Source organism: Miscanthus floridulus, chromosome 9, assembly GCF_019320115.1.
Source record: "Miscanthus floridulus cultivar M001 chromosome 9, ASM1932011v1, whole genome shotgun sequence".
Classification (NCBI taxonomy): Eukaryota; Viridiplantae; Streptophyta; class Magnoliopsida; order Poales; family Poaceae; genus Miscanthus; species Miscanthus floridulus.
In genome coordinates, this window is record NC_089588.1 from 121,851,270 (window position 1) to 121,867,185 (window position 15,916).

At 46.1% G+C, this 15,916-nt stretch overlaps 1 protein-coding gene and 1 pseudogene across 1 annotated transcript; both read left to right on the forward strand.

The window, feature by feature from the left end:
* The first annotated feature begins 1,007 nt into the window (after positions 1-1,007).
* Positions 1,008-4,720, forward strand: LOC136483937 (scarecrow-like protein 34; annotated as a pseudogene).
* A 3,624-nt stretch (positions 4,721-8,344) lies between these two features.
* LOC136482819 (scarecrow-like protein 9) lies at positions 8,345-10,889 on the forward strand. The gene has a single exon (XM_066480012.1). It carries the CDS (start codon positions 8,398-8,400, stop codon positions 10,456-10,458), a length of 2,061 nt encoding a protein of 686 aa, XP_066336109.1. The 5' UTR covers positions 8,345-8,397; the 3' UTR covers positions 10,459-10,889.
* Positions 10,890-15,916: the final 5,027 nt, after the last annotated feature.

Sequence of the window (15,916 nt, forward strand, 5' to 3'; positions counted from 1 at the left end):
GAGTCAAAGGCTATAAATTGTGGAATCCTGAAACAGGAAAGACTTTTATGAGCAGGAGTGTTATTTTCAATGAATCTGTGATGTTTACTGACAGTTTGCCCTCAGATCATGTTCCAGAAAAAGAGCTGCAGCGTATGCGCATGCAGGTGGAGCATGTTGATGATGATACAGGTGTGCAGGTGGAGCCTGTTGATGAGCATGGTGACCATGATAATGATGTTGCTGAGGATGATGCTCATGATGATGTTCAGCAAACTCCTCCTATTTTGCAGTTAGAGGAGGATTTACCTATTGCTCAACGCAAGTCAAAAAGGACAATTGCACCTCCTAAGCATCTTATTGAAGAGTGTAATTTGTCTTACTATGCTTTGAGTTGTGCTGAACAGGTGGAGAATGTTCATGAGCCAGCAACCTATAAAGAAGCTATTCGTTGTGGTGATACTGAGAATTGGATTTCTGCTATGCATGAGGAGATGCAGTCTCTTGAGAAGAACAGTACATGGGAGATTGTACCTTTGCCTAAGAATAAGAAGACCATCAGCTGCAAATGGATCTTCAAGAGAAAGGAGGGTTTATCTCCAAGTGAGCCTCCAAAGTATAAGGCAAGGTTAGTTGCTAGAGGCTACAGTCAAATTCCGGGTGTTGACTACAATGATGTGTTCTTTCCAGTGGTAAAACACAGTTCAATTCATACTTTCCTTAGTATTGTTGCTTCACATGATCTTGAGCTTGAGCAGTTAGATGTGAAGACTGCGTTTTTGCATGGAGAGCTTGAGGAGGACATATACATGGACCAACCAGAAGGGTTCATAGTGCCTGGCAAGAAAAAATATGTGTGCAAGTTGAAGAGATCCTTGTATGGTTTGAAACAGTCCCCTCGTCAGTGGAACAAGAGGTTTGATTCATTTATGTTAGCACACAGTTTTAAAAGATCTAAGTATGATAGCTGTGTTTACATTAAGCATGTTAATAGATCACCTATATATTTGCTGTTATATGTTGATGATATGCTGATTGCTGCCAAGAGTAAGATTGAAATCACTAAGTTAAAGAAGCTATTGAGTAGTGGTTTTGATATGAAAGATCTTGGTAGTGCTAAGAAAATTCTTGGTATGGAAATTAGTAGAGACAGAAAATTTGGTTTGCTATTTCTTAGTCAACAAAATTATATCAAGAAAGTTCTTCAGCGTTTCAACATGCAAAATGCTAAGGCTGTTAGTACCCCTATTGCACCTCACTTTAAGTTGTCAGCTGCTCAGTGTCCTAGTACAGATGCAGAGATTGAATACATGTCAAGGGTTCCTTATTCTAGTGCTGTTGGGTCTTTGATGTATGCCATGGTTTGCTCTCGTCCAGATTTGTCATATGCTATGAGTCTTGTTAGTAGATATATGTCTAATCCTGGCAAAGAACATTGGAGGGCAGTTCAGTGGATTTTCAGGTACCTCAGAGGCACAGCAGATTCCTGTTTAAAGTTTGGAAGAACTGATAAGGGTCTTATTGGCTATGTGGATTCTGATTATGCTGCTGATCTGGACAGGCGAAGATCACTTACAGGTTATGTGTTTACTGTTGGCAGTTGTGCTGTGAGTTGGAGGGCTACTTTACAGTCAGTTGTTGCTTTGTCTACTACTGAAGCAGAATATATGGCTATTTGTGAAGCGTGCAAAGAATTAATTTGGCTGAAAGGTTTGTACGCTGAGCTTTGTGGAGTTGAATCTTGCATAAGTTTGCACTGTGACAGTCAAAGTGCAATTTACCTCACTAAAGATCAGATGTTCCATGAGAGAACTAAGCACATAGATATCAAGTATCATTTTGTGCGTGATGTGATTGAAGAAGGTAAGCTGAAGGTATGCAAGATTAGTACTCATGATAATCCTGCTGATATGATGACAAAGCCTATTCCTGTTGCTAAGTTTGAGCTGTGCTCAAGCTTAGTTGGTTTAATTGGATAGTCCAAGAGACTATTGTTGGCACCAGTGGTTTTCTATCTTTGTTATGTTCAGGATGAAGGGTTGATTTATGATACAAGATGAATTTGTCTCAAGGTGGAGTTTGTTGGAGTTGTTCCAAATTCACTTCAGGATATAGGCCGGGCTTCTGACGGAGCGAAGCGGAGGCCCATCGCCGGAGGCTTGATTCTCTTGTAAGCCGCCATAGACGTGTAACCCAAAACTCTTGAGATAGTGAGATTGTTGCTGGCTGGTGCCCGTGGTTTTTCCCCTTCACATCGGAGGGGTTTTCCACGTTAAATCGTGTGTCTCCTCTGTGGTTTGATTCTTTACTTCGTATTCCTATACGACGTTCATAACATAATAAGCTAGCAGCAGGCTGATTCGCCACGCAAAGCTCCGATTTTGACCGCCGGCGAGCCATTTCCGCCGCGCCGGAGGAGTTCCTAGCACAGGGGCCTACCTTGCCGCCCCCGAACCCTTCTCCCCCTCCATCTTCCTCGACCTACCCCCGACGCCCCGCCCCGACGGTGATGACCCGACCTCCGATGACCCTGCCTCCTCCGACGACCTCGTCCTCCCCTTCATCTCGCGGATGCTCATGGAGGAGGACATCGACGACAAGTTCTTCTACCAGATCCCCGACCACCCCGCGCTCCTCAGCGCCCAGCAGCCGTACGCACAGATCCTCTCCGACGCCACCGCCGCCGTCACCAGCTCAGGGACCGGCGGCAACTCCACCCTCTCCTCGTCCTCCTCCGCCCCTGCATCTGCCGACCCCACCTGGCCCTACGACCCAATCGAGCTCTCCCAGCTGCTGCGCTCCCCTCCGTACCCGGACATGGGGGTGGGGCTCGATGGCTTCACCGCCGATGAGGTCAACGCCGTCTTCTTGCCGGGACAAGACGCCGCGTTCCAGCCGAGTCCGGCGTTCTTGGATACTGCCGGTGGCCGTGGCGGAGGCTAACGGCTGAGCACTTCCCTCACCGCCCAGAACGCTGGCGGTGGTGGCTCCCAACAGCAGCGCGCTTCCCTCGTTGCCCAGGACACCGGCGGTGGTGTGGGCATCCAGAGGTCGGCGTGCACGGAGGAGGAGATGAAGACAGAGGCCACCACCTTGCCTGCTGGTGATGGTGACCATGCCGCGTTCTCAGCCTTGTTCCGTGCCCAGAATGAGGAAAATATGGACATGCTCAACATGGTGTTCCTCAAAGGCATGGAAGAGGCCAATAAGTTCTTGCCCACCAACAATGGCCTTCTGATCGACCTTGACGATACCTCTGCCAATCCTTGCCTACAGACAGGGACATCAAGCCGTCCACTGCCTTTGTTGCTACCCAAGTGAATGAGGAGAAGGTGGATGGAATATCAATGTTTGGAGGAAGTAGCAATGGCAGGGGCCGCAAGAACCGTCACTCCCAAGAGGACTTGGAAGTGGAGACCGGCAGAAACAGCAAACTGATGATGCCTGAACAGGAAGAAACCGGTGCTAGTGAGGTGTTCGACGAATTAATGTCCTGCAAATATGATGGATTCTTGAAAAACATGCAGGATCTGCGCATTGCCATGGATAGCGAGTCTGAGAAGAGTTCCAGGAGGGTGAGCGGGAAGGGGGTGCGGGGGAAGCAGCATGGGAACGAGTTTGTTGACCTGCACACCATGCTCATCCATTGCGCACAGGCAATGGCCGCAGGCGATCGTTGAAGTGCAACCGAGATGCTGAAACAGATCAAGCAGCACTCCTCTCTCAGAGGGGATGCCACACAGAGGTTGGCCTATTGTTTTGCAGAAGGACTGGAGGCCCGACACATCGTGGCAAAACGCACATCGGTTGTGGAGTTCCTCAAGGCATACAAGCCATTCTTGGCGGCCATCAGCCTCAGTAAGGTGCATATCATCTTCTCCAACAGGAACATCATGGATGCCGTGGCAGGGAGGACCAAGTTGCACATTGTGGCATATGGTGTACAGTATGGTTTACAGTGGCCAGGTTTGCTACATCTCCTGGCAGGTACAAAAGGTGGACCTCCAGAGGTGAGGTTCACTGGCATTGACCTTCCGCAGCCTGGGTTCCGCCCAGCCTACCAGATTGAAGAAACAGGCCGTCGACTTAGCAACTATGCCCGTGAATTTGGCGTGCCATTCAAGTTCCATGCTATAGCAGCAAAGTGGGAGACGATCTGTGCTGAGGACCGCAACATTGATCCAGATGAGGTGCTTGTTGTGAACAGCGAGTGCCACTTTAGTAACTTGATGGATGAGAGTGTTGACGTTGACACCCCAAGCCCCAGAGATTTGGTGCTCAACAACATTCGAAAGATGCGACCCAATATGTTCATCCAGATCGTCAATAATGGCACATATGGTGCTCCATTCTTCCTCACACGGTTCCGGGAGGCACTGTTCTACTACTCAGCACTATTTGACATGCTGGATGCAACCATTCCCCGGGACAATGATGTACGGCTGCTGATCGAGCGGGATATTGTTGGGCGATCTGCCCTGAATGTTATTGCTTGTGAGGGTGCAGACAGGTTGGATCGCCCTGAGACTTATAAGCAATGGCAGGTGCGGAACCACCTGGCTGGGCTCAAGCAGCTACCGTTGAATCCAGAGGTTGTAAAGCTTGCGAGGCTTAAGGTCAAGAACTATTACCACAAAGACCTTCTCATCGATCTCATCGATGGTTGTTGCAGGGATGGAAAGGGCGGGTCCTCTTTGCCATGTCAACATGGGTTGCTGAGGATAATAACTCCATCTTTTAGCTGCTTCACTTTGCCTTGTTTTGGATTATGAATGATATTGATGCTTGATAGATGGTCTGTCTTTATTTTACCACCAAACTATGACCCAGCATCTGTGGCCTAGAGGGTTTTAGTGCTGAAACTTTGTAAGCTAGAAATAAGTAGAACAATAGATGCTTAGAGGCTTAGAGCTACATAGGATGTAGATATAGTTCTGGATATGTTGCAGAATTGTGATGTGTACACCACCTGTAACTGAGAAGCAATTTTATTGATTACTTATTCGACTTTTTATCTGTCTCTTCCAGTTCTGTTTCTTCTGTATCACTAGACTGTTGGCATTTCCCTTGTGTCTAGGCGTGATTATCAAAGTTGCTCTGTTTAATCAAAGTATTCTATTTGGCTCGATATCTTCCATCATTTTCTCATCCAGACAAGTACAGCTAAAAGTGTTCACTAGATTCGGGATAATGTGATGTTTCTGCAATATGGGAATAGTCAGGCTTGTATCAGCTCGAGGATGCATTCAAATTTATGCATCTGACAGTTATAATGGTTTTTTGTGGTGTTTGTAATGATCCTTTATCGTATATTAGCAATAAATAAAGATCGTCTGCAGCAAATCTGCTAGGACTCTACTATACCGAAATGGTTCTCTTTTTCCTTATACAATATTTTTGCATGTTTGTTCAATCTCATAGGCTGAGCATTTGTGGTTCTATGTCTTGTTTATTTCTTTTCCAGGTTTGGAGCACTAACAATTTGGTTCATCTGTGCATGTGTGGAAGAGGGCAGATCACCTGACCAAACCGGGACAAGTTGATTATGACTGGCTGACATTGGGACAATTGAAGCAGGTAAAGATTAGGGGGTGTTTGGTTTCTTCTCCTAAACTTTAGTCGCTGTCCAATCGAATGTTTGGACAAATGCATGAAGTATGAAATATAGAGTAATTACGAAACTAATTGCACAGCTTGTGACTAATTTGCGAGACGAATCTTTTAAGCCTAATTAATCCATGATTTGACGATGTAGTGCTACAGTAAATATGTGCTAATGACAGGTTAATTAGGCTTAATAAATTCGTCTCGTGGAGTACTGACGGATTCTGTAATTTATTTTTTTATTAGTATCCGAACACCTTATGTGACACTCTTACATGACACCTCTTAAATTTTAGTCACCGGATCCAAACACCCCCTTAGTCTGTCTTTTGTTCTGTCCATCCATATTACTATATTCAGCATATACTGGTACCTGTTTGTCATATGGAGTACAGTTTCGACTGAATATTCAGCATCATTTTCTCGTCCAGACAGGTCACAGGTATTGTAATTAAGTGTATTATATTCCCAGCAGACCATAGTTAAAATTTCTGCTGTGTGTTCTCCTCCAAAAGAAAGAAAGAACCTTTTTTGGCCATGTTGTAACACGGCCTCCGAGAGTGGCAGAGACCTACGCGGCCAGCAGTTCGCAGAGACGTCTCCGACCAACTACCTAAGCAAAGGCCCAGCTACCGCGCCTCCAGACAGATGATGGTTTCTCAGACTGCTTGCAGGACGCTGCCGGTGACCCTGGCGCAGCCTCCACCCGGTTAGGTCGTAGGTGTCTCTGGGCGGAGGGGGCGGAGGCCGCCCCGCTGCAAGGCTAATCAAGTGCCGACGTTACCTACGTGTGTGTGCAGGTAACCAGAGTAAGGCGCTCGTGGACGGCGCGGGCGCGCCGGTTCGGCCTCCGCTCGTAGGGGCGGAGACCCAAGTAGGAGGACGGCAATACCGGGCGTCGGGGGTCTGCGGCCCTGGCGTCCCAGGGGCGGAAACCGACGGCGGAGGCCCAAAGGCCCTTCGCCGAATCCTGAGGCCTGATGAGGCGGAGACCGACGGCGGAGGCCCAAAGGCCCATCGCCGAGTCCTGAGGCCTGATGGGCCGGCTGATCGCGCAGGCCCAGTGCCTGAGGGCGGCATGACAAGATTACTCCCGAGAGGAAAGGCGAGTAGTGGAATATTCCGAGAATGTACTGTAGCAGTTGAAGGGTACTATTGTAAACTCTGTAAAAGTGGTAGTTGAGCCCTATAAATAGGGAACACTTGTAACAGTACGCGAGGTTGGAGAGTGAATTAATGAAACCCTAGTTTTGCATGCCATTTCCCTACACGTTCACCTGTCGTGCCTGTTCCCCGAGCCTCCGCCTGAGGGCAACGCTCGGCGGGCGGAGGCCTCTATCTCCTCCACACTGTCTGAGACCGCAAGTCTCAACAGGTCAAGACTGGTACCTGTTTGCATGTATTCTGCTGTGTATTTGATAGAACCTTTTTTGGCCAAGACTGGTACCTGTTTGCATGTATTCTGCTGTGTATTTGATACTGCAGAGTTTGGTCAAGCAAAAGAAAAAAATGTTTTTCTGTTGCAGAGACTACTCCTACCTAGTACTCCATATGTTAGGCTGTCTCCAACCAAAGACCCATTGAGGAATCTAAACTCAAAATACGTATTCAATAGAATATCTATAGCCTCCAACAAAATATCTATATGAAAGATCCAATTTTGGATGCCAGGAGAGGCATAACCAAAATCTAAGTATCCTTTCTTCTAAAGACTCATTTACAAAAATGGTTCTCTTTTGGGTCTTGTTGTTGCAGAAGACAAAAAATAAATATTGAACTATTTGCCTGTAACACTACCTAAATGATGAATGGGTCATGTATTTTGGATCGCGGTTGCTGAAGACAGACTAGGGGCCCGTTTGGCACGGCTTTGGCTCGTGAAAAAACAGCTCCGGCTCTGGCTCATATGGAAAAGCAGCTTTTTCTGGCTCTGGCAAAACGGCTTCTCCTAGTTGTAAAGAAGATGTCAAATGTCCAAAATACCCTTATATATTTTTTCTCTATTTTCTTTTTTTCTTTTTTCTTTTTATTTTTCTTTTCTTTTTCTTTCTTTTTTTCTTTTTCTTTCCTTCTCCCCTTCTTTTCTTCTCCTTATCCTGTCACCCACTCACTCCCTCCCCCCTCTCTCTCTCGGGCAGAGCAGGAGGCTGGCCGCGGAGCCGAAGGCCGGCGGGGCGGCGTAGGAGGCCGCCGGCGGGGCGGAGCAGGGAGTCCAGCTGCCCCAACCGCGCCTGCGCGCCGCCGCGCCGCCAGCTGCTGCGACCGCGCCTGGCCCCATGGCCGCCGCCGCGTTGCGCCGTCGGCGGCAACTGCGGCCCCGCATCGACGTCGTCCATTGCTCATCCTCCCCGAACAAAGATGGAAAATGAGTTGTTGGGACAAGGAGAAGCCGGTATGAGCCGCTATTTTTGGCTTCTCCCCGGTGGAGAAGTGTAGAGAGCGGGATTTTAGGGGCTTTCACCGGCTTCCACTCGTGAGCCGTTTTAGTTTTGTCCGTTTGGCACGGCTTCATCAAAAGCCGCTCGAGAAACTGCTCGTGAAGCCGCGCCAAAGGGGCCTAGGAGTTTGATCATTTTTTTATCCAAAGAAGCAGCAGGTGTACCTGGACTTTTTTTTTATCAAGCACCGGTAGGACTCTCGGTAAGCCGCCACCACTGTAGCATTCGTCTTCTCCGAACTTTCATTTGTTGATTGACTACTAGTACCGCTCCTTTCCTTCTGGATGGCGAAGAGAAACCAAAAAGCTTGAACTTTCATCCACCCACACTCTAAACAAAGCATCGCCGTTCTTGGACTTTTATCTCACCAGCAGCCATGGCCGCCGCGCCGGAGGGCGAGGGCCTCTTCGCTGACCCCGAGCCCTTCTCCCCGTCCATCTTCCTCGACCTGCCCCCGACGCCCCGCCCCGATGGCAACGGCGAGGTCCCGGCCTCGTCGGATGACCTCGTCCTCCCCTTCATCACGCGGATCCTCATGGAGGAGGACATCAACGACCAATTCTTCTACCAGTTCCCCGACCACCCCGTGCTCCTCCAAGCCCAGGAACCGTACGCGCAGATCCTCTCTGACGCTGCCACGGCTCGCACCAACAGCGCCGCCTCGGTCTCCCCCGCCACCGTCTCGCCGTCCTCCTCCGACGACCCAGTCCAGCTCCTCCTGTCCCCGCCGTACCCCGATACGGAACTGCACGGCTTCACCTCCGACGGTGTCGGCACCTTCTTCTTGCCCGCACAAGATGGTAGCAGCCCGGAGTTCGAGCAGAGTCCGTCGCAATTAAAGGCCACAACCTTGCCTGCCGGCGACGGTGACCACGCGGCGCTGGCCTCGGTCTTCTTCCACAGGGGAGACGCGGACGCGGAGATGCTCAACAAGGCATTCCTCAAGGGTATGGAGGAGGCCAAGAAGTTCTTACCCACCACCAACAGCCTCCTAATCGACCGTGAGGCAGAGGAGGAGTTGGGCATTAATGGCAGGGGCCGCAAGGACAGGGACAGGCTCAGTTGGGATGACTTGGAGGCTGAGACGTGCAGGAAGAGCAAGCTGATGGTGCTCGAGCCTGAGGAAACTGGCGAGATGGTCGATCAAATGATTCTCAATGGACTGGAATTGTGCCTCAAAGAAATGAGGGCCCTGCGAATCACTATGGGCAGCGAGGCTAAGAAGAACACCATGAAGGGCAGAGGGAAGTCGGCACAGGGAAGGTCCAGCGCCAACGAGGCGGTGGAGTTGAGCACCTTGCTCATCCACTGTGCACAGGCCGTGGCCACGGACAACCGCCGGAGTGCGACCGAATTGCTTAGACAGATCAAGCAGCATTCGTCACCGAAGGGTGATGCCACACAGAGGTTGGCACATTGTTTTGCAGAGGGATTGGAGGCGCGGCTGGCAGGGTCAGGGAGCCAGCTCTACAGGTCTCTCATGGCTGAGCGCATCCCGGTCGTGGAGTACCTCAAGGCCTACTGGTTGTACCTGGCAGCTTGCTGTTTCAAAATGATGGCATTCAGGTTCTCCAACATGACAATCCTCAAGGCCATCGCTGGGAGGAAAAAGGTTCACATTGTGAATTATGGCATGGATTATGGGGTTCAGTGGCCAAGTTTGCTATACCATATGGCGAACTTGGAGGGTGGACCACCTGAAGTGAGGATCACCGGCATTGACCTCCCCCAGCCTGGATTCCGCCCAGCCGTGCGGATTGAGGAGACAGGGCACCGGCTCAGCAATTATGCTCGTCAGCTCGGTGTCCCATTCAAGTTCCATGGCATCACGACGAGGTGGGACACAGTTCGTGTTGATGACCTGAACATTGACCCTGATGAGGTACTCATTGTCAATAGTATCATCCAGTTTGGAAATTTGATGGACGAGGGGGTCGACATCGATAGCCCAAGCCCTAGGGATGTTGTCCTCAGAACCATTCGCAAGATGCAACCAGATGCATTCATCCTTTATGTCATGAATGTCTCGTATAGTGCTCCATTCTTTGTAACACGTTTCCGGGAGGCGCTGTTCTTTTACTCTGCAATGTTTGATATGCTGGATGCCACGGCTCCACGGGATAGTCACCAGCGCTTTTTGGTTGAGCGGGGCCTCTTTAGGCAGTCTGCCCTGAATGTTGTTGCCTGTGAAGGCACGGACAGGGTGGAGCGCCCGGAGACATATAAGCAATGGCAGGTGCGGAACCACCGGGCAGGGCTAAAGCAGCTCTCATTGGATCCAGATATTGTAAAGACCTTGAGGGACAAAGTTAGGGATCAGTATCACAAGGACTTTGTCATTGATACGGATCATAATTGGCTCCTGGAAGGATGGAAGGGACGCATACTCTATGCCATGTCGACATGGGTTGCAGATGATACTGTCTCAGAACTTTAGCTGCTTTTCTCACCGCATACAGAAATATCGATGACTGCAACTATACACATGTTTCTGAATTTCTGTCTTACCAAAGAACTTCATGAGCTTCTCCGCAGCTGTGGTGGAAGGTATGCATTACTCTATGCCATGTCGACATGACACATGAGTTTCAGAATTCAGATGATGCTACCTCAGAACTTTAATGGCTTTTCATCACTACATACGGAGATATATGCCTCTATGTTATGTGTCTCAACACGCCTTATTTAAAGATGCATTGTAATGTCTTCTAATAATGTAATAGTAGATGCTTCTTTGGGTGTTCTTGTTGCTTCTTATAGCTGCATAGAATCTTAGATTAGTTCTCAGTGTGTTGATGCAGAACCTGCGTAAATGTACAACAAACTGAAAGAACATTTGTAGTACCTGCATTGTGAAGTCCACTTTGAGTTGTAACATTGTATTACCTTGCACCTTAAAAGGGTAAACAGACACATGATTAAGCATTAAAATTGCACCTATTATTCTGTTATTCAGAGTATTGATTTCTGCTTCTTTATTTTTTGGTGATTATTTCAAATGCAAACTTATTGATAACATAATTTTCCCATTTTCTACCTAGTTTCAGATTCCCGGGGACGGTTTCCACCGAATAATTTTCTTAATTCTTTCATTCAGAGTACAGTTGAAAGAGGTGTTGTCTTTTTTTTTGGATCAAACTATGGTAGGCTTATGCTGCCTACCTGTCTGATTGTTTTACTCAAAGCCTAGGGAGTACAGATGATATAGCAGCATGCCCAAGCACAAGGGAGAGGTGCTGGATGACATCTGCTTATATGTGTGATACATAGTATGACAATTGTGGTAGTTTCTGAACAAAGATGGACACATTATGGTCATTATAACTTTGTAATGATCCTTTGTCATAGTATTTTTTTCACGCTCCTTTCCTTCTGGATGGCGAAGAGAAACCAAAAAGCTTGAACTTTCATCCACCCACACTCTAAACAAAGCATCACCGTTCTGGGACTTTTATCTCACCGGCAGCCATGGCCGCCGCGCCGGAGGGTGAGGGCCTCTTCGCTGACCCCGAGCCCTTCTCCATGAGCTTGGTTGCTTGATTTAATTTATATAATGATCAAATTATTCGAAGTAATGTTGCTGCTTCACCATGAGCTTGGTTGCTTGATTTAATATTTCTACATGCTCATTTTAATTACTTTACTAATAATAGTGTTATCTCTTATATGACAATAACCATCATCTGTGTCTAATACTTTGCATGAGGCCTTGGGTTAAAGGTTTTCATCCCTCCATGATTGCGCTAAGTGTCAAGAACCTACAAGAGTTGTTAATGAACGATCGAAGCATCTCACTGTTTCAACTTAGGTGTTCGCTTTCAGGCAGCTCGAGAGTACAGAACACTAAAACAATACAATAGTGTTATTAGGCATCACATGGACCTGAGCTTATGTGTAAACATATTTTTATAATTATTATCATGCTATATTATATTGTCTTATTTGTTGTTTTTCTAATTATATAAAATAGGCCAAGTTATACTAATCTAGAAAATGTGTGCTTTAACAAAAAGTTCAGAATACCGTAAAAGAAACAGTGTGAAAGAAATGGCTATTGCGATTGGTGTATGTGAGAATATAGAATACAACTTACCACAGTGTAGATATATGTAAGTCACTAGCTCCTGCTTTTATTACTTGTTTCTTATATATTATTCTAATCGCTACTATGTTTGCAGTTTCTTTTGTCATGGCTATACGTTGGAAGATATATCCTTTATGTTTTCGACTAGCAGAAGAAGACGCTTATCATGATTGACTCTAGACATGTTGAAAAGTGGTGTAAAGATACATCAGAGTTGATGTATGCCAGGCAAACTCTTGGATTTAACTTGTAGTACATGGTCACAGTGAATGTACTTATCTAGATGGAACGAGGATATCTTTTAATGGAAATTCATCCGTGAAAAAAACATTACAGATGACATAGATGGGTAACTAAGAGTCACCGCGCTTATAATAATAATACCTATGATTTAACTATTTCTATATATTGCTGATGGTGAATCTTGACACAGACACTTAAGTGGATACTTTATTCTACAATATATATTTGCGTGGAATAGACCTAACACATATTTATACGGTGAGTACAACATACTTTATTTTAAGGTTTTCTGAGAGATTTTTCAAGACACATAGTATTATCCATGTAACAGGCACTAATATTTACATATGTTCTTGAACTTGTGTACAGGATGGTATGGAAATGCAGATGAACTTATTCGTGGAGTTATTGGCACATGAAAGAAATGGATATCGGAGATTTCTTCCTGCTGATATAAAACATTATTTTAGCCGCATCATGAAAATGTCTATACAGTAGAATTTGTGAGCCTGTGACGCCACGCTCTCTGTGACCGTGTTAATTTTACGAACTTTGCTTTTTTTTTATTAAATGTCACTTTAACGTCGGTATTTAATTTCGTAGTATTATTAGTTTATCGTGCGATCCGTGTGTTTTTAATAAAAAATTTAGTTGTGCCGTAGCAATGCACGGACAGGCTACCTAGTATATAATAAAACCAATAATAAAGGCACCAATGAAACTGATTATAAATAAACCGCGCTTCATAAATAAATCTCCTCCTGCTTCATGAACTCTGATTATAATGGTAACAGTAATTCCTTGACTCACAAAGAATAGCCAACGAATCTAATAGTTCTATGATCTCATGGCACTACTAGAGAACAGACTTTAGAACGATGTCCTAATTTGGCATTAGCCTCGATATTTTTTGTCCTCGGGACTAAAGGATCCTTTAGTCCCGGTTGGTAAAGGTTCCTACCCAATGGTCGTCCGCGGGGCAGGGATCTTTAGTCCCGGCTGGTATTAGTTGGTAATACCAGCCGGGACTAAAGCTTTTAGTCCCGGTTTGGGTGATGCCCCGGGAATAAAGATTAATCTTTAGTCCCGGTTTGGCCCCCTAATCGGGACTAATTATTCCGGCCTATAGACCAGCTCATTTCTTCCTCCCCGAGCTCGAGCCATTATATTCAAACTCACTGTCTCTGTTCTTTAGCTTGCTGTTGTTCTTGCTCTCCCCCCCCTCCATTGGTGTTGCTCTTCGATTTTGGAGGTAACAAACTTAATCCTCTTATGTTTTATCAGTAGCTTATCTCATTTTGCGATGTAGATCCATGTGTAACTTTATATGTTGGACTTTATTATGATTTTATATGTCATTTTTAGCTCAAAATCACATGATGATTTGCATATATGTTTGGATAAACAAAAGTTAAATTAGTTCATCAAAATCACGCCTCGCTCGTCCTCGCTGGAGCACGCGCCATCCTCGTCCCCGGCGGCTTACGTGATCTTAGAATTAATTTTTCCATGAAATGAAAAACTTAGAAAATAGTTAGAAAATTGTAGAAAATCCGTACTAGTTGAACTTGCGGACCGTGTTCAGCTCGGCGAGCATGTTCTCTGCCGAGTGGTAACGGACGTCAAGGAGGAGCTTTGATTTTATGAGGGAGAGCGGCAACGGTCGTGGAAGACCGTGTTCCCTTCCTCGTAGAATCGGAGCTCTTCCTTGGCCAAGTACGGTGCTGTCCGGTGGAGAAATGCTCGCCGAGATGATCACGTAAGCAAGGTCAACTAGTACGGATGGTTATTTATTGAAACATGTTTTTGAGCTGTAATTTGATGGATATTTGATAACTTCAGACCTACAAATGTCATCTACAAATGTTACTATCCTCAGCAACCTAAACGCCCGTGAGCTCGCCGATATCGAGCAGGTCACTTAGAATTATTTTTTCCATGAAATGAAATACTTAGAAATCATGCCTTTTATTTTTTAGAATTAAATTTTCCATGAAATGAAAAACTTAGAAAATAGTTAGAAAATTATAGAAAATCCGTACTAGTTGAACTTGCGGACCGTGTTCACCTCGGCGAGCATGTTCTCTACCGAGCGGTAATGGACGTCAATGAGGAGCTTTGATTCTACGAGGGAGAGCGGCAACGGTCGTGGAAGACCGTGTTCCCTTCCTCGTAGAATCGGAGCTCTTCCTTGGCCAAGTACGGTGCCGTCCGGTGGAGAAATGCTCGCCGAGATGATCACGTAAGCAAGGTCAACTAGTACAGATGGTTATTTATTGAAATATGTTTTTGAGCTATGTGATTTCTATGTCATTTTTAGCTCAAAATCACATGATGATTTACAATAGTAAAATCACATGATAGTTTGCCATTCGTGATGCACAACAAGAATGCGAAAGTGAAAAAGAGAAAGTTAAGTTCGAGCGGATGCTTGAGGATCATAGGAAGTTGCTATACCCGACGGCCGAAGAGGGGCAAAAAAAGTTGGGTACAACACTGGAATTGCTACAGTGGAAGGCAAAGAATGGTGTATCCGACAAGGCATTTGGGAATTTATTGAACCTCATAAAGAAGATGCTTCCGAAGCCAAATGAATTGCCCACCACTACGTACGAAGCAAAAAAGGTTGTCTGCCCTTTGGGATTAAAAATCCAGAAGATACATGCATGTCCTAATGACTGCATCCTCTACCATGGCAATGAATACGAGAATTTGGATGAATGCCCGGTATGTAAAGCAGCGCGGTATAAGATCAGGCGCAATGATCCTGGTGACGTCGAGGGTGAACAACGTCCTAGAAAGAAAATCCCTGCCAAGGTTATGTGGTATGCTCCTATAATACCACGCTTAAAACGTTTGTTCAGAAATAAAGACCATGCAAAGTTGTTGCGGTGGCATAAAGAAGACCATAAGGTAGACAATATGCTGAGACACCCAGCTGATGGGTCCCAGTGGAGAACGATAGACAGGGAATTTCAAGAGTTTGCAAATGAGGCTAGAAACTTAAGGTTCGCCTTAAGTACAGATGGTATGAATCCTTTTGGGGAGCAGAGCACTAGTCATAGCACTTGGCCAGTTACTCTATGTATCTACAACCTTCCTCCATGGTTATGCATGAAGCGGAAGTTCATTATGATGCCGATCCTCATCCAAGGTCCGAGACAACCTGGCAACGACATTGATGTATATCTAAAGCCATTAGTTGAAGAACTTCTAGTTTTATGGAACAAACCAGGTGTACGTGTCTGGGATGAGTACAAACAAGAACGCTTTGACCTACGAGCAATGTTGTTCGTAACAATCAATGATTGGCCTGCTTTAAGTAATCTTTCAGGTCAGACAAACAAAGGATATAATGCATGCATACATTATTTTGATGACCTTGACAGTATATATTTGAAAAGATGTCGAAAGGTCATGTACCTTGGCCATCGTCGATTCCTTCCTTTGAATCACCAAGTAAGAAAGAAAGGTAAGCATTTTAAGGGTAAGCCGGACCACCGGAAGAAGCCTCATAACCGAACCGGGGAAGATGTACCCGCAATGGTCAAGGATGTGAAAGTAGTAG